The sequence below is a fragment of the Chlamydotis macqueenii genome, chromosome 23, assembly GCF_036417535.1.
Source record: "Chlamydotis macqueenii isolate bChlMac1 chromosome 23, bChlMac1.mat, whole genome shotgun sequence".
In the NCBI taxonomy this organism is placed as follows: domain Eukaryota; kingdom Metazoa; phylum Chordata; class Aves; order Otidiformes; family Otididae; genus Chlamydotis; species Chlamydotis macqueenii.
In genome coordinates, this window is record NC_141578.1 from 5,048,559 (window position 1) to 5,069,118 (window position 20,560).

A 20,560-nucleotide genomic window follows, 5' to 3' on the forward strand; every position below is an offset into this window, starting at 1 on the left:
AAAGAAATTGTTCTCATTGCAGTTGAAGACATACCAGTACATGTCTTTATCATAAATTTTTTATAACCTTATTTTCATGAAAGCTGTGTTTGAGGTTGAAATGCGTTGAGGAAGGGTCCCTTTAACCCTTAGATTTTTCAGGCTTTATATTGTCGTCTTGTCTTTACTGTCACAACATCAGCACCAGGTAAGAAGGGAAGGCGTCAGAGAGGGAAACTAAAATAGCAGTTGTTATTAGCATCACTCAAATATAAAATGTCAGATTTTTAGAAATGATTAAAATCTCAGCTGTCTCTCTCTGGGTTAGTGAGGCAGGCTTGTTTGCCTGAGAGGTAGATGGTCCGAGTAGCATCAGTCTGTGGTGAATTTTAATGAAAATTGTCAAACATGTAGTAGAGAGTTGTTATGGAAAGATCACATACTGTACAAGAGTTTTCTCTTGCTGCACAAGTGACCATTTGAGAGCTTGTCACCAGAAGCCGTGGACAGCACAGGTGCCACTTGGGCTGTTCCCTGGTTGCAGGCATAAAATACAGTCAAATTGCAGTCTTACTGCTCTGGATCGATGGCATCATGAAAAGTGTGGAGAAGGGCCTTCCTTCCCCGTCCCTGAATTTGCTACTTGTGATCAAAATGATTTGGGAAAAAAACATCTTTCCCCAGAGCAATCATCCATGTTCTGGACTAAATCTTTCAGTTGTTGCAGTTAACAAGAGGATGGGAAGAGAGTCAGAACACCCTTGGGACGAATGCTGTCATGCCGTTCACAGTCTAAGAGCCTTATCTGAAGCGCCATTCAGTCAGCGGAAAGATCCCTAAAAAACTTCAGAGGGGATTTGAACTGACCCAGGGTCTTTTGAACATGTACTCAACCCACTGGGCAGCTGGGACAATATGTGCATGTTACACACAGTAACAAGGAATTCTTATTTCTGATTACAGATCAGTCCTATTAGTAAGGAAAAAAAAATGGAATCCAGAAAGTAGCCCTGCTGAGACAGAGTACCAAGGTCTTTGGAGTATCAGAAATACGGCACTGGATTGAGGCAGTGGTTTCTGGGACACCGGGTCACAGGGTGAGCAGTGTGGGGGTCATAGAAGAGGGGCCACAGGAAAGGCAGAGGTGGTCCGGGGGTTTGCACTTGCTGTGCAGACGCCCCGAAGGTCAGTGCACACTTTAGAATAACGTTACCTTACAAAGCTGCGTCGCCACGCCTTGCATGAATTGCTTTTCCTTACAAATCAAAGCCGTGAAAGGCTCTTAATATTTGCTTGTATTTCACTTCATCAGAGAAGGAGGGATAGGGAAAAGAAGGAAGGGGGATGCCCAAATTACGTAATGCCTGTGTGGGCAAAAGAATGCGACTGTGTGAGACAAAGAAGAGCACTTGGCAATAATGACTAATCGTCCAGTGTGTTGAGGCACCTGCCTTCAAATGAACTCGCTTCTCTTCTGTAATTAATGAGATGGCATTTCCTGAGTTCCTGCTTCCGTAGATCTCTGTTGCCTGCTCCAGAGTCCATTGCTCTGAATACCAGAGGCAGAGCAGGAAGGAGGGATGAATTTTATCAGTTCAAGAGGTGTGATGGCCTCTTGCTTTGCAAACTTATTGTATCCCCAGGTGGAAGCGCAGCTCTTCACAAAGGGATGGGAGAGAGGAGTCTCTTCGGGAGGGTTTGCCCGCACGCTGATGCTCCTTGTGCACTCACAGAGCTGTCTGGGTCTCTGAGTGGAACATGCTTCCAAACATCTCCTAAAGGGCACACAAGGGACGCGGGGTTAGCGCTGATGCCGTGGCACAAACCAGCAAAGCAGCTCAGCAGTCATTCAGAGAAACACCACCAGAAACTCCAGCCCTTCCCAGCCCTCCTCCACAAAGGAAAGCTGGTGGTGGGAAGGTTGCTCTGCTTCCAGCTGTGCATGGACAGCATGGGGAAGGTGTCTCCTCCCAGGGACTTGGGTACAGTGGGTGCAGATCACTTCAGCATTAACAAAGCCTGTGCTGAAAAACTTGACCAGTGACCCTTCTTTTGGGCTTCAGCTAAACCTAGTTCTCCAGGTTCACCCCAGTGTGTGGAGAGGGCTAGCCTAGCTGCTCCTTCATCCAGGTGCCTGCCAGATCTCCTCATGCCAGGCATTTTAAATTATATTTCAACCAACTTTTCAAAGCCTTACTGTTGCTAGCAGTTTTCCTGGCAATGACATAGAGGACTTCCCATCTAATCCATCCCAACCACAACTCCTGATTTCCACCTTATGTGCACAGCTGAAGGAGAGACCCCTGGCACTAGAACTAACCTCCTCCAAGTTCTTGAACTCTGCAGTGCTTTCATCCACAGACTCGTCATAGATGGAGAGCTCTGTCTGGTTCGGCCTCTGTGTGGGAAAGAAATCCACAAGTTAGCAGAGTGCAGGGTTGAAAGGAATGGAAAAAATGACTAATGCAGGCTTAAAACATCACACGTGCTCAAAGGGAAATGCCCAGGAAGAAGGGGCACGGGAGAAATCCTGTTTCAATTGTTTATCTCCTCTGACTGAGCTGGCGTTACATGTCTCTCTGCCAAGATCCGAGATACCTTAACTTATTCTCATGAGGTAACTGGCTCACGCTGCCCTGGTTCCACCTCCAGTTATCATGCAATAAACCAACCCAGATTTGGGGAAATAGCCTGCCTGACCCTGTGTTGTCAGCATGTGCCACCTTCCTGCCCCTGCCTTCTCTTCTCCCACCAAGGGAAGCATTCATGCATGCTGAGGCTGCTCAAGGACAGGTGGAAGTGCTTTGCCTCCATTTCTGAGGGCCAAGTTCTGCCTTTGCATGCAGCTGCGTGTTCCAGCCAACACCAAACTGTGCTGCAACAGCTCTTTTGGCTTCTTCACGCTGGGACAACATCCATCTCCCAGCTGGGGGTTTGCAGAAGACATTTACACTTCTGAATTCCCATGGAATTCAATTCAGTCAGTAGGTGCTTGGCCCATGTGTGAGAATTAGGAGATGAAATATTTTGTTGGATTTCGACCTTTACCACTTGAGATAAATAAGGAACTTTATTAGGTGCAATATTGAGTTGTTATTCTTCCTTTGTGCTGACGCAGCGTGTAAGCCTAATAGTGCAGTACTGTGAGCTGGAGAAAGACTGGGGAGCAAATTTACCTCTTCTACGATGGGCGGGTGGACAACTTCTTTGATATTTGCCAGTGCAAACAAAACAGCATCGTGGATTGTCAAGAAAATGTGATTTCGGTCCAGGCCTCCTTCCTCAAAGACTCCACCCGTGGTAATGTCATTGTACACCTGGGCTGAAGAAAGGAAAAGCACGTGAACAAGGAGACTAAAGAAGGAAGCCCTTGGAAGTGTGCATGGCTGACAGTGGTCCTCTGAGCTAAACCAAGGCTGGAATGCATAGGGAAGAAGTAGGTTTGCTGCAGAATGAGAGTGTAGGGATCTATTTTTCTACATACTAAATGTGGAGATGTTCCAGTCACATCACTTCCCAAATAAAAGGACCTATTTCACACACAGTGTTTCTCTTTCCTTTCTTCTCTTCTCTTCATTCATCTGTTCTGGTTTGGCCCAGCTAAAGGCTGACAGTTGCACAGTTTGCATAAAGAGCATAAAAAGATCTCCTGTCTGTCAGAAGCACGTAAATGGGGAGAAGCACATGGAAATGTATTCTTCATGGATTCTTACCATGCACGTTTGCCAAGAACACATTAATCCCAATCTTCTGGTAACTGGAACACAACTAGAAGGGATGAGAGGGAAAAGAGACAATTAATAACACTGCTGCTCCAGTTTAGTGTTTAGACATGAAGTCTTTTATGCAGGACTTTACACGTGTCCTGGGGATGCTGAAGGGGAAAGTCGCACAAACTTTCTATTGAGGAGGGCAAACATCTTTATCGGAGCTGCCCAAGACAGTAGAAGGTACCAAGGTGATACGCTGCTTGGCTGTGTTTGTAGTACAGGACTAACCTTGCCCAGTGCTTTTGCACCCATGAGGTCGACAAAACACACTCCACTCATGTCCAGGATGATGGTGTGAAAGCTGATATAGGGCGGTGCTGTCATCACAGGGTCAATGTCTGCTGTAGGCATGACACTGAACGTGCTTCCTTGCAGAGTCGTGGTGCTGCCCAACGCACTGGAGGTGTGCACTTGCCCGGCGCTGTTGGCGGGTGGACGGAACGTGACATAGGAGATGCTAGCACCATTAGCAGTCGTCTGGTTGTTATTGGTATCTGTCGGAGAGGTGCTTTCAAAGTCTTTCTGGAGCTCTTGCAGTGACAAGGTCTGTAGCAAAGCAGAAATGCACAGTCAGGGCAGGGCACAGCTATCGGCACGACCTGAGCTCCTGATGTGCGAATGCGCCTGAAGCGTTCAGTGGCATGGAGCGTTTTAATCTGGACCCATGCCAGCCTGGTGCTAGGCTGAATCTCCCTTGGGGTTGGAGTATGTTAGATTAATTTTAAATTATTCCTGTTCACATGCTTTAAGACTGCTCAGCAATGCAAACCAAATGAAGCTGGGATGGCTGGGAAATGTGCTTCAGAAGGGCACTTCTGAACTGAAATGCTGACATAGATGCATCCCTAGAGAAACAGGGCAAGCTGGGTTTCTAGCAAATTATTCACTGTGTTTCTATTCTAGCCATCTCTGTGGCTTTCTTGCTCCCAGCCATTTCCAGTTCTCCTACATCTTAAGGTTTTGACTGTTGGGAGGAATGGAGCTGTGCGTGGGAAGGAAAGGCGGCAAGAGGTGGTAGATGTGGCTAGGAAAATCCTGTGCCAGGAGGAGCTCTTTGATTTGGGGTCTCATTCATCAATACAGGAACCCAAACTGAGTTACCTTGTTCTGCTTCAATAAGAATTTGGGTAGCTTTGTTGGTGGTTGTGCTGTCCCCTTCTCCTGCCGTTTCACATATTTCTTCCTGGCTAAGTACACTTTACCAGGATCCACTCCAGTCTGTGGAAAAGAAAGAGAGCTTTCTTTGAATAAGTCTGTTCAACCCCGTAGTCAGGGGCCGCTCTTTCTTTCCTGCTATTTCCCAGCCTGCGGCACGTGGCGCAGGACAGCAGCGGCTGTATGCCAGAGCGAGGTGATCCCGATGGCAACCAGACAGCAGCGTCTCCAGGAACGTCGGGTACCTGCACACGCAGGGGGGAGAGACTGGCAGTAGCAGGATGACTCTGCTTTGGCAGAGCTTGGAGGAGGATACCTGCCAGGATTTGGGTATAACCTTTAAAATGAGATCTACAAACAGTCCTGAAGATCAGGGAGACAAGGTTGGAAGAGTACAGGATGGATGTGACCATCTTTCATGATCATTCTAGGCTTAATTAGGTTTAATTATCTCCATGTAGCAATACAGGAGAGAGCAAGGGCCATTTGGGGTTGGCTGCAAACAGAAATTTCTTAGGGCATTGCTCACCTTGGCTATAATCTTCTCGCGGAATATCTCTGAGTTGGCAAAATACAATGGCGAGCAGTAGGTCACAATTTTAATCCCATTAAGTTCATGAACCTGGCAACAGAGACAAGAGCTCAAATGAGGCATGACAGGGACTGTGTGGGGCGCAGGGTGGCTGGGAGTTTGGGCAGCAGATAATTGAAAGGTCAAGCTGAAGAGCAGCTCTCCTGCTACCCCTGAAACAAGCAGCAAACAACAGCAGCAACATCCTGGTCACACTGGGTACCAGTGGCAAAGAACAGCATTTTCTCTGAGGATGCTTTAGTTTCTGCTTACCTTGTTGTAGGCTTTAGGGTTCTTGTAGATGTCAGTGGAAGTTACTTGGCCCAGGGCAGAGCCGTTACGGCTAGGAGAAAAGAGGCGACCAGAATTAGAGTAAATGTTGCAGGGGAAGAAAACCGCTTCGCTTCACCTTGCATACTGGGATTTGAAAATTTGCTTTAGGACAAAACTTAGATTGCATCCCTTCAGAGTCTACATGGCAAAAAAAGAGTCAGCAGTTTGAGATCCCAGACTAGGAAATATTAATAAAGGGCTCTGATGGATTAAAAATGGTTTGTAAATTCAACACCAGTCTCTGCACATGTCGGAGCTCTTTATTTTTATGAGCAGGATTTTCTGCTGGGAAATATGCAGGTAGCTTTTCGTACTGAAGTAAATACCTTCAGACTTCCCCCTGCCTTGAGATGTGCACATCGCTAACTGTGCGCAGGAGTGGGAATGCAGGCGGTAAATTAGCGCCTGCCATTCCTGTTTGCACATTCCAGGGGCCGGGGAGGACACCTGCACTCCCCCAGGCTCCTGCCGCACGTTCCTTCGACGCGTGGGCCAGAGGTCGGTTATAAAAATAATCCGTCGTTTATTCTGCAACTGGGAGCTTTTTCCTTCTCTTTTGGTTTTTGTAACTACCCCGGTACTTACAACTGGGTATGGAAAACCACAACCAGCACGGAGAATCCCACGCCCACAGCGACTCCGTAGGGAAGGCTCAGGAAGAAAGCGGAGAGGAAGCTCACCAGCCAGACCAGCTGCAGAAGGAGAAGAGCATGGCAGGTCATTTTGCTCTGCCATGGGCTGGAGCACGTTGCTGGATGGAAAGTGGCTCTGTGCTGGTATTCAAGACCCAAAGAACTACATAGCTGAGGATCAAAAACCCAGGGCTTGAATTCTGCAGCTATTCTAATGATACAGTTTGTTGCGTGCCTTCGTGTGAAACGTCATTGCTGGGAAGCTTGCCAGAAGCCCCAGTTTTTCGGCTGTAAAAGCAGCCAGTGCGTTTCTGCCCAGCTGCATGAACACCCGCACCACTCATTCACTTCAAAAACTATCAGCCTAGCTAGTCAAGAGGAGGCTCCTGCAGATCAACCTGCTGCTCAGTAGCTGCTCCCAGCCCCCAGAAAGCTCCTGCTGTCAGTCAGAGCGTTTCAGGAGGAATGAGCATCTCTCTGAAACCCCTCTGAGCGCCTACTGTAAATGACCTGAGCGCAGAGCAGATTTTATGACAAAGTATGACAGAGCATACCAAAACCTGCTCCACCTCTCAGCTCAGCGCTCTGTCATTTGTCATTTTTATATATTAGCGCTTGAGCGTCTCCCTCCATATGAAATTAGTCCTGCCTAAGCATATAAACGTGCCCTCTGAGAATCATTATCAGGTTATTATAATCCCATCCTCAAGACTGATAAAACCTGGCTGTGACCTTGGACAAATCAGGGTAACTTTGATGACTTCAGCATCTTAATTTGTATGTGTGGTGCACAGAAATGGCAAGTAAGGGCTTCCCTCCACCCAGACTTCACGCTGGGCTGTATCTATGGAGTGGTCCCTGCAGCTAGCACTGAAACACAACCTGACTTGAGACAGTGAACACCAATGGTCTGACATCACCCAGAAATGGTGCTCCCCATTTTGGGACAGGACGTTGAATCTAGTTCAAATTCCAGGGAGATTAAGGGCAGGGGGATGCAGTTCACTCCATTGGCATCTGCCTGGTCCCCACACTCCCTGCATCTGTAGGCTGTCCGTGGTTGCTGGTAGCAAGAGCTTTGTGCCAGCAGCTCAGTGGAAACACAGCACAGCTGGGGCGGCGGGTTCTCTCTGCTGGTTCTTGCATAACTGCGTCAGCTCAGACCCTGCACATCCCTGGTCCGGGCTCAGTCCTAAGCGTGGACCATTTTGTGGTACCTTATGCCCTGTGCTGGAGTGTGCACATCATCATCACATCCCTGTGAAATCCCTGCCGGGACTGCTAACCCGTCTCTTCTCCAGCACCTGTTTGAGCAGTATTTTGGGAAAGCTCTTGATGACTCAGATCAGCCCCATTGGACTCCTGATTTCTCCGATAAGGCAGTTTGTTGGGACCTGACAGGATATTGGCTCAGTGTCCACACACACCACTCGGTCGTGGGAGTCCTGTTCAAACACTGTCTTTTTATGTCAGACATTTCCAAATTCCGTTCTCACTCCCCCGCACCCCCTGCCTGGGTTTATACATCAACCAGTGCCTGGAGTCCTTATCACTGTGAAGGGCTCTCCTCGCCCTGGAGGGCTATTGTGTGAGTTTTTAAGTCATGACTCCCAGATATTGAGCAGGGCCGGTTTGGCTAGTTCTGGGCAAACAGGCTCCCGCGGTTGATTGGCATTTAAACAGAGCAGGTAATAGTTCAGGCCTCTCTGATATGTGCGCTAAGCATGAGAGTGCTCAGCTGCTCCGGACCTCATTGGCCAGAGGTTGGAAGCACGGTCACACCGAAAAGAGCGAAACCCACCTTCTGCAGGGAACTCATACCACCCTCCTGCCCCTCAAAGCCTGCCCGCAGACGGATGCCTCCCCCGTCCCCAGGCACTCACGCAGTCCAGCTTGCTCTTCTTCCACAGGTAGAAGGGATCAGCCAGCTGCTTGAGGGAGTTTTTCAGGTTCACCGCGATGAGGGCTCCCAGGACAGACTGCGGAGGAGAGGGGATGGCATCAGCTAGGAGGGGATGTGCGGTGGGGATGTGTCATGTTCTGCAGTGTCTGCTTCTTCGGTCCAGTTATCACAAGGGAATGGGAAAGGGTGACGCTCACAAAGATCTCACTTGGATCTGAGCGTGACAGTTTAGACTATTCTTGCTCCCAGACACTCAGTGCAGACAGGACTCCAGGCCAGGAACCAACCGTGATGTGCAGCAGTTTGCATCAAGAGTTTTCGGAGCAAGGCTGTGCCTTTGCTTGGGTGTGTAGAGCGTGATGCAACGGCCACGCTGTTTGCGCAGATCTCTGTTTTACCTTTGGAAGAGGTTCGAGGTAGATCCCCAGAGCCAGCATGGTCACCATCACCACCAAGGCTACACAGAAACTTGCCACCTGCAAAAAAAAGAAAGAAATCACTTCAGCAGACATCAGGGTCATCCTAAATGCCCTCAGGGTCTTTCCTCTCCTGTCGTTCAGCCAGCGGCAGAACTGGTCACTGCAGTATTTTATGCGAGCAGACGATTGCCTCTGAGAAACGGGCTAGGATTTTGCAGATCTCACAGATAACCCCAAACTTCCCTCACGTGGTAGCTCTGCTTAATTGGGGAGCCAGGCTGGGAATGCAGATTTACAGCCCTACATCTCAGAGCAATCCATAGAACCATCCAGGGGAAAAAATGGGGTTGTGGCGGGAGGAAATTCTGCTTTAACAACAGCAATGTGAAGCACTCAGATATGGAGCTTCTTCAGACGTGCAGCAGCGATCAGGCTGGCAGCGTCCAGCAGCTACAGGGGTTTGTGGTCAAGCAGGGTCACGCAGGGAAAAGAGGAGGAGAAGGAGGTACTAACTTGTGATTTCCCTCCTGCCCCGTCCACGGCAAGAGTGACGGAGAGAGCACAGCAGATGACATGGATTTTGAAGAAGGATCCAAAGAAGTTGCTGCAGCCCAGGGCCAGCATTTCCTGTGGAGACGAGGGAACGTGGTCATCAGAAAGGACAGTCACCCGTCCTGCCCTGCCAACACGTCTGAGCTGCCAGGCAGGGGAGCAGGTGCCCGAGCCTGGGGTTTGTGTGGCCAGGGAAGGGACCTGGGTTCCCTGCAGTGTGTCCCAGACCCTTCCCTTCCAGTAAGAGCTGGAACAGGCCCTGGTGTAGCAGGGAAACCTGGAAGCACAATTCCACATAAACACATTGTCATCTGTTGACACACTAAGGGCAGGGCTTCATGTGGTATGCGTGGCTGTTATTGAAAGCTGCCACTGTGCCAGTGATGACAAAAGAGGATTATTTGATGTCCTGCCTTCACAGTATCTAGGTGACACACCAGGAATCCAGGTCTTTCTCTGTGGGAATCCAGGTCTTTCTCTGCTCAGTGAGAAGCACATGTGCCTGGTTATGCTCCAGCGACCTGCAAAAATGCTTTCTATGCCAGCCCTCAGGGCTGAAGCCTCAGGTCTGGAGGGAGAGCAAAGCAGAGAGCTCAACGTAAGGCTTTCTTCCCTTCTGCAGGCTCTCTCTGGTCCATGGGAGATCTACCATGTCCTTTCAACCGCCACATGGCAAGCTGCCACGTGAGCCTGCACGCATGGGAGCCGCACGCCTGTTTTAAGCAGAGCACGTTTGAAAGCTTCTCATTCATGCGGCGAGGTTTTCCTTTCACGCCTGACGGCAAGGGAGACAGACGTTGTCTGTGTCCTTCAGACCAAGCGTTACCTGGTTGGGGTCCACGTCGTAGCCATGCTTGGCTGCTAGCGTTCTCCCCATGGCTAGGTTGATCACGTAGCTCACGATGGCGAGCGAGAAAGCTGTGCCGATCATGTCTTTCCACTTGTTCACCAAGGGCAGGGTTGGCGCTGGGAACCTGCGCTCAGAGCAGAGGCAAGAAACAGTTGTGACACTAGTGTCTGGAGGGCGGTGAAGTGGGTGAGAAGCTCGTGCGTTCAGGAATGACATAATCCGTGTCTACGCTGCGGACAGCTTGAGCGGATGGTGGCAGTTGTGTAACAGGGCGCAGCGCTTCTGGAAGGGGGCTGTCGTACAGCGGGGAAGAGTGAGGTGTTTTCCAGGCTGCGGGAGGAGGATGAGGAAGGAAAATTATCTGGAAGTTGAGTCACACCTGCACGTACACTTACCCCATGCTGATCTTCCCAACTACCGGCATGCCGTACTTCTCGGGCATGTTAAGGCTGCCAGAGATTGCAGTTGCAACTATTACCTGAAAGTGTAGAGGATAAAAGAGGCGTAAGCAGAAAGGGCGTGAGCTCACTCAGAAGCACTCAGCTTGCTGTGCTCCTGGGGCTGACAGGAGAAAATTTACACCAAATTTGGGCTAGGGAAGGAGATCATCTCCCCAGCAGGAGTTATGGTCCTCATCCTCAGCATCCCCAGGATGCAGGTACGGTCTAACAGGGCTGAGCTGGGAATCAGAGCTGTCCTCTGTGAGGACAGCCCAATTTCTGACCCCAAGCCATGTGGAGGTCATGTCATATTCCCTGTGTAGATGGTCTACGTAGTGGGCCCTCTGTGAGCAGAAGTGGGTGTCCCAGGGCTGTAAGGTGAGGGGAGGGGCTGTCTCCTGCAGGGTCCAAGGGACAGCTTGTGCGTCACTTACGATGATGATCTCCATGGGGATGGGCATCCGGATCTTTTTCATGTACTTTAGGTTGAGCTCCTTGACAATCATCAGGAGCACAGCACTGACCAAGGCATAGACCAGGGAGGCCACGTTGGTTTGGGGCAGACCTTTACAAATATCAATGAATGTCTACAGGGGAGAGAAGAGGAGAAGGTGTCATGGGGAACCAGAGACTCTGGACGATACGGACAGCACAATGGAGAACGCTTTTTACCACAATCAAGTGCAAACACCCTGAGATGTGACAAGGGTGACGGAAGTGCTAGAAACCCTGCTGCTGAGACATCAGCAACCAGCCCTGGGCCTGTGCTGTGCGGTTAAATGCAGTTCTAGCTGCATCGGTGGAGGATGCAGCCATGGAAGATGCAGGAAAGCCCAGGAATGGGTAAACCTGCTCATAGGAAAAGTTTCTGTTGCTAACGATTGTGCAAGACTCCTGCTGTAAAGCAACACGGTTCGTATTGTCCCCAAATTCCAGACCCGTTTCATTATTTCTAATTAGAAACTAGCAGACGAGGGCTCGGGTAATACTGTATGCGAAATACAATGGCAGCAGCGTAGGTTTGCGGGGCTGGGAGCGGTGCAGACAGCTGTATTCCCCCTCCCTCCATCCTCTCCTTCTCTCCGAGCCCCCCGTTCCCTTGCATGGGTGGCAGTGATGGCTGCGCTGTGGTGGTCACTGGGGGAGGAGGTGCGGGGAAAGCCCCTGTCCAGAGCACCCACTTACATAGACGATAGCTAAGGGCCCGGTGTAAGACGGGACTGTCAAGCCGAAGACGTACTTGAGCACGGAGATGAGGATCTGCAGCCCTGCTGCTGTCATGAAGCCCCTGATGAAAGACTCTGAGAGGTAGATAGCAACAAAGCCAAACTGGACGAATCCCAGGCACAGCTAGGGTAGGACAGACAAGGCGTAATTAGGAGCGTGCCAGCCTGAAAGGGCGAGGTGCGGAGCCTGAGCGTGCCGGTGTCGGGCAGGCGGCTCTGCCGGGAGAGAGGGCGCATCCCTCCCACGCAGCCGCGGCGCAGGCTGGGCTGAGCAGTCTGGCTTGCGGCAGGGATGGGGAGAGGAGAGCTACAGGCTGCTCGGGTGGCATTACCGGCTGCAATCCTGCCCCAGGGGCCGGCCTCACCCTTGGCAACTCTGGAGAATTTCACCCCAAGACTGCAGCTGGGGCGGGATGCCCCCAAACCTCTATGCTGAGGCATCATCCACTTAGAAGTGGGGCCTCTTGTATCTCTGCTCCGGGGAGAGAGCTCAGCTGACTGTCTGTGGGTCAGCTCTGGCCAGAGGACACAGCAGAGGCGGTGCAGCGAGTCCTTACTTGTATGATGGCTGTCAGGCAGGCTAATGTGGCAGAGATCTCCAGCCTGGCCGCTTCCAGGGCTGTGGTGTTCACGCTGGTCTCGTTGGTAGTGTGGTTGAAGTACTGGAAGTCCGACTCCGGAGCCAGCTCATTGCAGACGTTGCCAACAATAATGCTGATGACTGCAAAAGTACCTACAGCACAACAGTGATGTCAGTCGTGTTCTCTAGACAGCATCCTGTCCTGGAAGGCACTTGGACAGGTTAGGCTGTCCAGATAGAGCCACCCAGCCGTGGATGCGGCCGCCGTTCATTGGAGTGGGATCCTGCTGTGCAGCCAGAATTGGGAATCCTATAAACCCCTGATGACCAAACATGCCCAAGTATCTCTATTCGGGGACACGGTGAGTATTCCCAGCCAATATTTAACTTCCTTGTGCAGACAATTGCTCTGCAGACTCCTACCTGGAACCATCTGATGGATGCCGCCAAGGAAGAGGTATGTTACCAGGGGGAAGAAGGAGGAGTAGAGCCCATTGACGGGAGGGAGATTGGCCAGCAGTGCGAAGGCCATCCCTGGAAAACACAAGGAAATGGACAGGTCACTTGGGTGTGTGCAGCTGGAGTCAGCCTCCTGCCCAGCTCACGCTCTCATCAGCTCCCAGAAGGTGCTGCGGCCAGCACCGGCTGCTGCTTTCTGGGCAGGAGAGGCCAAACAGGGCAGGGAAGGGCACTGCAGAGAAATATAGGGACAACCAGGTTGGAGGTAGAGCTTGGGTTTATACACGTCAGCCGTAAAGATAGCTAACCCTGCCAGACCGGACATCAGCTGTCATCTGCAAACCTTTACTTGATCTGGCAAAGTGCTGTCCCCTCTTGGTGACCCAAGAAGTCATTGCCTCTCACCTTGTGGCACTTGGATCGTCCCCGCGCTGAGCCCACCAAGAACATCAGACAAAATGTAGTCCTTAATTTTATATTTGGGAAGCCACACAAGTATTGGGAACAGGCTAAAGAGGATGAGTTTGAATCTGGAAGCTGAACATCTAGAGGAGACAAAAAAAAAGTAAATGAGTAAAGAAGAAAGGAAGCAAGCGAGCTGGGAAGTGAGCAAGCAAGGAAGCAAGGAAGGATCTTCCTAGGAATGTCTCAGCCTTTCTCCCACACCAAATCCTGAGCCCAGATTTTGGTGCACAGCCCTTCCCTGTGAGTGTAAGGCTCTCGCAGGTGACTGGCTGGCCGTGCCATGCAGGGTTATCATGGGGATGTTCCCAGCTCGGTGTGAGGTCCCCAGCGCTGCCACGGCTGAAAGGAGAACACGCACAGAGCAAAGGATTTAGCTCCCTGGTATCCTGAGTCTTTGTTTCTAATACCCTTCAGATAGGGAGTAGGTGAGCTGCAGAGATGAAACAGAGCTCAGAGATTCGTGGGGCAGTTGCACAGAGCCAAAGATGAACTTTTCCAGGTGCTTGGTCAAAAATATCCCAAGTGTGTCTGAAAGACAATTGCTTCTGGTTTGACACATGCAACATCTCACGTCTCTGCCTGCTAGCATGGATGTTCTCTCTTTGCTGTATTACTGCCTTCCTTTTTCCAGGGAATGGAGATAGATTTCCAAGACAGTGATCCGCAGGATTACTCATCTTTATTTGCGCAATTATTAATCTTTCTTTAAGGAAAGCCAGTACTGTTTTTTTAATCTGAAAGCTGATAAAAGGAAATCACAGCTTACAGAAATAATTCACACACCCATACCTACGTCACCAGTTATACCTTTCTCATCATTAAAAAAAATTGAAAACAGAGCCTCAGATCCCAAATGCACCTAGTGCAAATAGTTACGCTTATTTGCCTTCCAGCGTAAGAGCTGAGGCAATGAAGAGAGTAACCAGTTTCATTGCTTCAGTACACGTGCATTTCTCCTGTGCCTTTGATCTGCCAAAGCCCTGAAGACCATGGAGAAGGTTTCCCAGGGTAAAAATGGGAACTGTATCCCCATGTCCAAATTATATCCCAATTCCAGACCAAATCTTGTTTGCATTTCCCCAGCTATAGCATTCTATGTTACCTGAAAAGGTTTTTCAATTTTTCCCCAACGGGGTAACTTCTGCTTTTCTTCTCGAACTCTTCATCGAAGAGGCTGACCGAATATGCAGGGCGTTCGATGACATAGCGAGGCCTGGCGCGGTTCATCTCTGGATCATTTAAATTTTTCCCAGAAAAAAGAAAAAGCAAAGCCAAGAATGTGACTGGAGCTGGCCCCACCTGCAGTATAACAGACCGGACACCTCCAGCTTCTGGGAGCCCTCCCCGAACATCTCCACCCTAAATAGTTTCCCCGTGGCGCAGAGGCAGGTCCTGGGAGTGGCTTCTCCCGGCACCGGGGGCTGCTGGTGAGTTTTTACCAGCTATTTTGAGGTGATGCTAATGAGTGATGCCGTGCGAAGGGGACCAGAGGGCGTCCTGGATTATCTGGCAGAGGAGCATGGGTGTCAGTCTGAGCTCTGCCAGTGACTGCCTTTTTGCCTCGGGCAAGTCACTTGACCTTTCTCATGCCTCAGTTTCACCATCTGCCCCTGGGGTTGGCAAGGCTTTGCGACGCTGGGCAGCCCTGACGCGGTTTGCGATGGTGGATACCGGCAGCGTGATTAAAGGCAGTTTCCACCCGAGGTGTTCCTGCTGCGCTGCCGAGTGCTCTCGTGTGCATTCAGCAGCCTTCCTATTTCTCACACCCTATTTCCCACTCGCCGTGAGTGGCTGTGGATGGGTCCTTGCTTTGTTCTAGGAAGTGATGCGCAGAAAGATAACCGTTGCTAATTCATTTCAGTGATGAAGATGCCAAAGTGACCGGATAGACTAGTCCTTCCCGGTATCTGGGTCTCACCAAAGAGGGATGATGATTAACTTCCGAGAGCCCTTATTTTACTATTACCAGTGCTGCCTGGGAAGAGGGGAGAATCATTCCCGACTGGAGAGGCTAGGGGTGGAGGGAGGAAGTGGTCAGATATAAAACAAGGATCTTGGTAATTATTTGTGGTATGGCATGTATCTAAGTGGGTCATTGCCCAACACAGGAGTAGAAGAGGGGGTGGAAAAAGCTGGTGATTCAGGCAGGAGAACATATCAAGAGACAACATCCAGGTTGCTTAGGGCTTACGGAGTGATTTCGGTGTGCCAGATCCTTTGGCACTGAGCACTGCTGAAGTCAGTGCTGACCTCGGCACCGGGTTCAGTGGAACCAGGATGAGCGTGAGCAGAACACCCAGCTGTAGGACTGGTGTCGGTCCTCGCTGATAAGCAGTTACCTCGCTGGGGGCCGGACGACATGAGTAATGGGAAGCAGAGTGGCCCAGCAGTCCAGGGCAGGAAGGAAAGTATGATGCAGGCAGTCGAAACTTTTGGGAGAATTTAGGTCAACAGAATCATTGTGCAAATAGGAGCGAATGGATTTAGAAAGGGAGGTTGTCAGCCCCACTCCTGCACGAGCTGCTGTAGTGATCACAGGGGCAATCAGGTGCCGTGAACCAGCACCAGCAATGGCCTGGTTCTGAGTCCAGGCTCTCACCTGCACCCATGCTGGCTTGGGAGGGACCTCAGCCTAGGTCTGTGGAGGGCCAGCTCCAAAGGAGACCTGCCCCTCTTCCTGCATTACCAGGCGCTCAATCCAGTGCCTGCTGCAGGCACGCACACACTGGCGTCCCTGCTGCTCCTTTTCGGCTAGAGAAACCCTTCCAAGAGCAATTACAAGCTTTACCTTTTGGAGGATTGGTGCAGGCCGAGACTACGCGGTGTCTACGCTCTTTCCTGGTCCCTATGCTCACACCAGAAGCCCATCTGATAAACGGGCATTCCCTGGTTTTCCCACGTCGGTCTGCGCAAGCCTTGTGCCTGCTTTATAGCCCTGCTCCAGATCCCAGGGTGCCCAGCCTTTCTCCAGGTCCCAGCCCCGCCGCTCTGCTCTAGATTTCCAGTTCTCCCTCATGAACATTTTGTAGCCCAGATCCAAGCCCAACAGCAGGCTTCTAAGGGCTGATAAACCCAGCCTAGGTTCTGGTGCAAGAAGCCTCCCTCAGCTTTATTTCTCGTCCCCGTCACTTGCTGAGCAGCAGTGCCTGCCGTCAGACTGAATCAGCCAATTATATCACAGCTCTTTAATGAATTTCCCCTGCTGAGCGAAAGTGCTGGCAATCAGGAAAAATAATAAACAAGGCAAGCACAGAGGTAAAAATATCCCCATGATTAAATTCCATCTTAAACAAACAGGCTAATGATGTCAGCGTCTCAGACAGAGTCAAGTTCTTGACTTGGCTTATCACTGGCCTTGCCCTAGATCAAACAGCAGGTTAAACCTTTGAGATTTTGGAATTAAAGAGCACGAGCTGTGTGACTGCTCCTTGAACAAAAGGCAAAGCCAGCTGTCCTGGTGTTGATGGGATAAGACCACAGCAAGCTGCCGAGCGGGTTTAAGCCCTGCAGCTGGGGCAGGACACTGAAGCAACGCAATGAGCATGGAGAGAAAAGCGGAGCGCCAGGACGTTGCTGCGTTGCAGGGACCAGGTTTTCCAAGAGCTCTGTTCCAGTATGGGCACAGATGGAAATCAAGGACAAGAGCTGGGGGAAGAGCTCCAAATGCGGACGACTCATTCCAAGCTTTTCGGGAAGCCCGTTCCTCCACGGTGTTGGCTGGAGTGGGTGATGCTGAGAAATGTGAAGTCTGGCCTCACGGCTGAGTCTACCGGGCCTGGGGTTCTGGAGAAACTGTGACACACTGAGTACATAACTGTGATGTGATACTTGAAGCAAGCGACAAATGAAGGCAGAGCTGCTTCACTCCAAGAATGCGATGTGGGTGAAAGATGTTGTCCCGCAAGGTCACCACCTGAGGGTCCCATCATTTCATAGCTGGCTGACCCCTGCCCTGCCAGTCTCAAACCAGCCCGTGCATGCCAAGCGCAGACCTTTTTTTTCCAGTGTTCATCTTGCAAACGCACTTGCTAAGCACTTATCTTTTGTCCCTGGGCTGGTGATAGCTGTGTTTGGGAAGAGGAAAGTCACATTGAGGTTTCTGGTGAGTGTTGATAGGAGCCATTGGCATAAAGCCACTTTCCTGTTCTGGCGTAGGCACGGAGACGGGACTCCTGTCCAAGGAGTGTGAGTCAAAATTTAGTGAGAAAGCAATCTCATCACTGCCTTGTGCGTAACATAAGGGTCCAAACTGATCCCAGTGCAAGAGCTGGGCATTCAGGGAATGCCGCTGCTCTATTTTAGGGAGAAAAATTCAGTGCTCTGGAAATACTGTTTCCTCCTTTGTCCACCCCCTCTCCATCCCCGTTTCTCCTTGCACAAGGCGGTGCACGCATAGATCTGCTCCCTGATTGCTGCTCAGCAGATGGAGTTCAGAGGTCCGGTCCCTTCCTAATTCCCGGTGAAACTTCATTACAAACATCTCTCTCCCGGCTCCGTTGCCCAAGAAAGGGTTGTAAAAAGCAGCTCTCCCCTACCACAGGAGGCAAGGTCTGCCCGGAGAAGGCAAGCACAGGTGCAAGGGTTTGGTTGCGACACCAGGACAAGGTCTTGACTCCTGTTGCTCTGAATCAATGCCCTCAGCACCGCGTCCGCCGCGACTCCCAGCCTCCCACTCCCGGCTCCGGCTGCAGGTGCCATGGGAGCCCTGGGGCAAGAGGGTGAAAGGGCCCGAGTCTCGCAAGGTCAGGCGAGGAACGCGTCACCTCCTCCCCGAGACCTGTGCTGTGCTTCCTCGCCGAGGCACGGCACGGGGAAGGACGGGGCGGCTGCAGTGCTGGGCTCTGAGGTGCCAGATGTTGTGGTGCCAGATGTTGCAGTGCTGGGTACCGTGGTGCCGGGTACCGCGGTGCCGGATGCTGCGGTGCCGGGTGCTCCCCCAGGCTGAACTCTGCCTCACTCTCCTGCCGCACGCCCGTTTCCCTCTCCGTTTCACACCTCTGGTGTCGAGCTGGGCTCGCAAAGCACGCAGGCAGGAGGAAGAGGAGGTTTCTGCTGTCAGTCAGTTCAGGTGTTTCAAAAGGATTTTGCATAATTCACCCGCGCTATCGGGCGCCGATCAGCCCAGCAGGTCCTCCCTCGCGCTCCCGAGTTGTTCACTCTCTCTGACCTCCTGGCATCAGGGACAGACCAGGACCGAGTCCGACTGATGGGCCACACTGGCAGCTGGCCACCAAGGGACCCTTGGCGCGTGTGCTCAGGTTAGCATGTTCAGCTGGGCTGTTAGGCTGGGCACGGGTAAAATCGCTTTGATCCGCTTTAGTTTTTTTTTACCCTTGGCTCTGGATTTGCCATAGGGTTCATCTACAAATTAACGGATTCAGGAATAAAGCACCTTGCCATGGTGAAGCCAGATCTACAGCCCCACGTTTCTGGCACAAGTATTTTTGGTAAAAAAAAATCTTTCCTCGTGATCTGGGGAAGGGGAAGAGGCAGAAGCAGGGAAGCGATGCCTGTGTTTCGGGGGGCTGAGCAGCTGGCTGCATGCACGCACTGAACACACACAACAGTTGGCCGTGGGGTTTAAATTTTGCTTAACCTCAGCCCTTTGGAATAGAAGAGGCTGATGCTAGGGGAGCGTATAGATCATTTATGAAAAATATCCTGTCACAAAACCAGCCTTTAGCCTCAGAAAAGGCAAAATGCCAGAGTCCATAAAGCTCAGTGAAAACTTAGCTGTTTCAGTCAATTTTCCACGAGCAGCATGCAGGAACCGTCACGATGGCTGGTGGAATAAAAGCCAGAGAGAGAGAGGGCGAAGGAGGGAGAGGGGTGCTGGGAGGTGCTAACTGGCCCTGCCTGGCCGTGTCGAGGCGCAGAGGGAGCCCCATGCTGCGGGTGCGGGACAGGGAGGAGACATCTCCGCTTCCCTCCGGCTCCCACCTCCTCGTCTCGTTGCACCACGCTGCAGCTTCGGCTCTAACGTCTCCCTCAGGAGAGTCCATCTCCTTCCTCCACTCCTGCGCTTTGGCCACAGAGCAGCCAGGCACTAAATCAATGTTTTCTTTTTCTTTAGATTAAATATTTGGAGTGTTAAATAGGTGTTTTCCAAAAGGCAGATGGCCCTTTTCTTGTTTTAAGCCACCCAGCCCCGCGCAGGCATCGGGCAGGAGCGCTGCCCTGTATTCTCGTTCTGCCGCTGCTGGGCCGCTGCCAATGTTTGATGTACCACTTCACATGAGTTTCTAACCAAACGAGCTCTGCGCTTGGTAACCAGAATAATAAGATCTGCAGACATCTGCCAGCTACTGAAGGTGAAACCAAAGTGTTTGGCTCAAAAGGTGTTTATTAAGCAAAATGCTTGTGTTCAGCGGCTCGGCTTCTGCTCTTTGTGATGCTGTTGTCAATGCAAGTGCCATGGGCGTGGGGGATCTACTCCGCACTGACATTGGGGTAAAAGAGCCCAGATTTGGCCCACTCTTTCTGTGATTTATTTGATTAACCCGCTTGTTCTCAACCCTACCCTCAGTCTCCACGACTTTCGTAGTTGCACCCAGTGCCGTACCTCGCTGAGGGAGGGCTGGGCTGGGGTGAGGCAGTGGGTGCTGCGGTCCGGGATGCAGAGATGGCCCCGTCGCAGTCCTCCGACAGCCCCCGGCTGCCCTGCCCTGCAGTCCCCCGAGGTGTCACCTTGCTGAGGGTGGCCCAGCCGTGCTGGGATCAGGTTGCCAGCTCCTTGGCAGGCAGAGGGCAGTGCCTGACCTTAACAGCATCTGCGTCTGTCCCCTGGAAAGTGATGTGTCCATCCTCCCCATCCCCTTGCTGCTCCCTCCGCGTACATTGGGACGGGGAGGAGGGAAGGTTGGAAAATGCGCCTAAAAGAAGTGAAACTCGGGCATCCCTCGCTGCCCTGGGTCTCTGCTCTCCACATGCCTCTGACACAGCCCTCGCCCTCCGCCTTTGAAGAGCAGGTGGGCAATGCAAATCCCAAGGAATTAAAAAGTTTGCAGACTGCAGCATTCTTGCACGGCCTGCGAACACTTGCTCGGGATGCCTGCTGAGAGCTTCCTCCTGCACACGCTCCCCGCCCTGCGGATTTGCTCTTGGAGAAGGAAAAACACCTCGGGGGTCACCCCGTCCATCCTCCCCCAGAGACAGAGGATGGGAGAGCATGGTTCTACTGGAAACCTCTGACCTGGGGCAGAAACACTGTGTGGCCAGCAACAAAT

The 20,560-nt window shown here is 51.4% G+C and overlaps 1 protein-coding gene across 1 annotated transcript; it reads right to left on the bottom strand.

Annotated features, from left to right (window-relative positions):
- Nucleotides 1–1,706: 1,706 nt before the first annotated feature.
- Nucleotides 1,707–14,561, bottom strand: SLC26A9 (solute carrier family 26 member 9). Its single transcript, XM_010125909.2, has 20 exons — nt 14,437–14,561; nt 13,275–13,414; nt 12,834–12,944; nt 12,388–12,563; nt 11,790–11,954; nt 11,039–11,191; nt 10,560–10,642; nt 10,141–10,288; nt 9,276–9,389; nt 8,742–8,819; nt 8,324–8,419; nt 6,394–6,500; nt 5,749–5,818; nt 5,434–5,526; nt 4,851–4,967; nt 3,978–4,295; nt 3,693–3,747; nt 3,156–3,301; nt 2,300–2,377; nt 1,707–1,754 (listed from the first exon to the last, which is right to left on the bottom strand). The coding sequence occupies exons 1-20, from the start codon at nt 14,559–14,561 to the stop codon at nt 1,707–1,709; spliced, it is 2,421 nt and encodes an 806-aa protein (XP_010124211.2).
- Nucleotides 14,562–20,560: the final 5,999 nt, after the last annotated feature.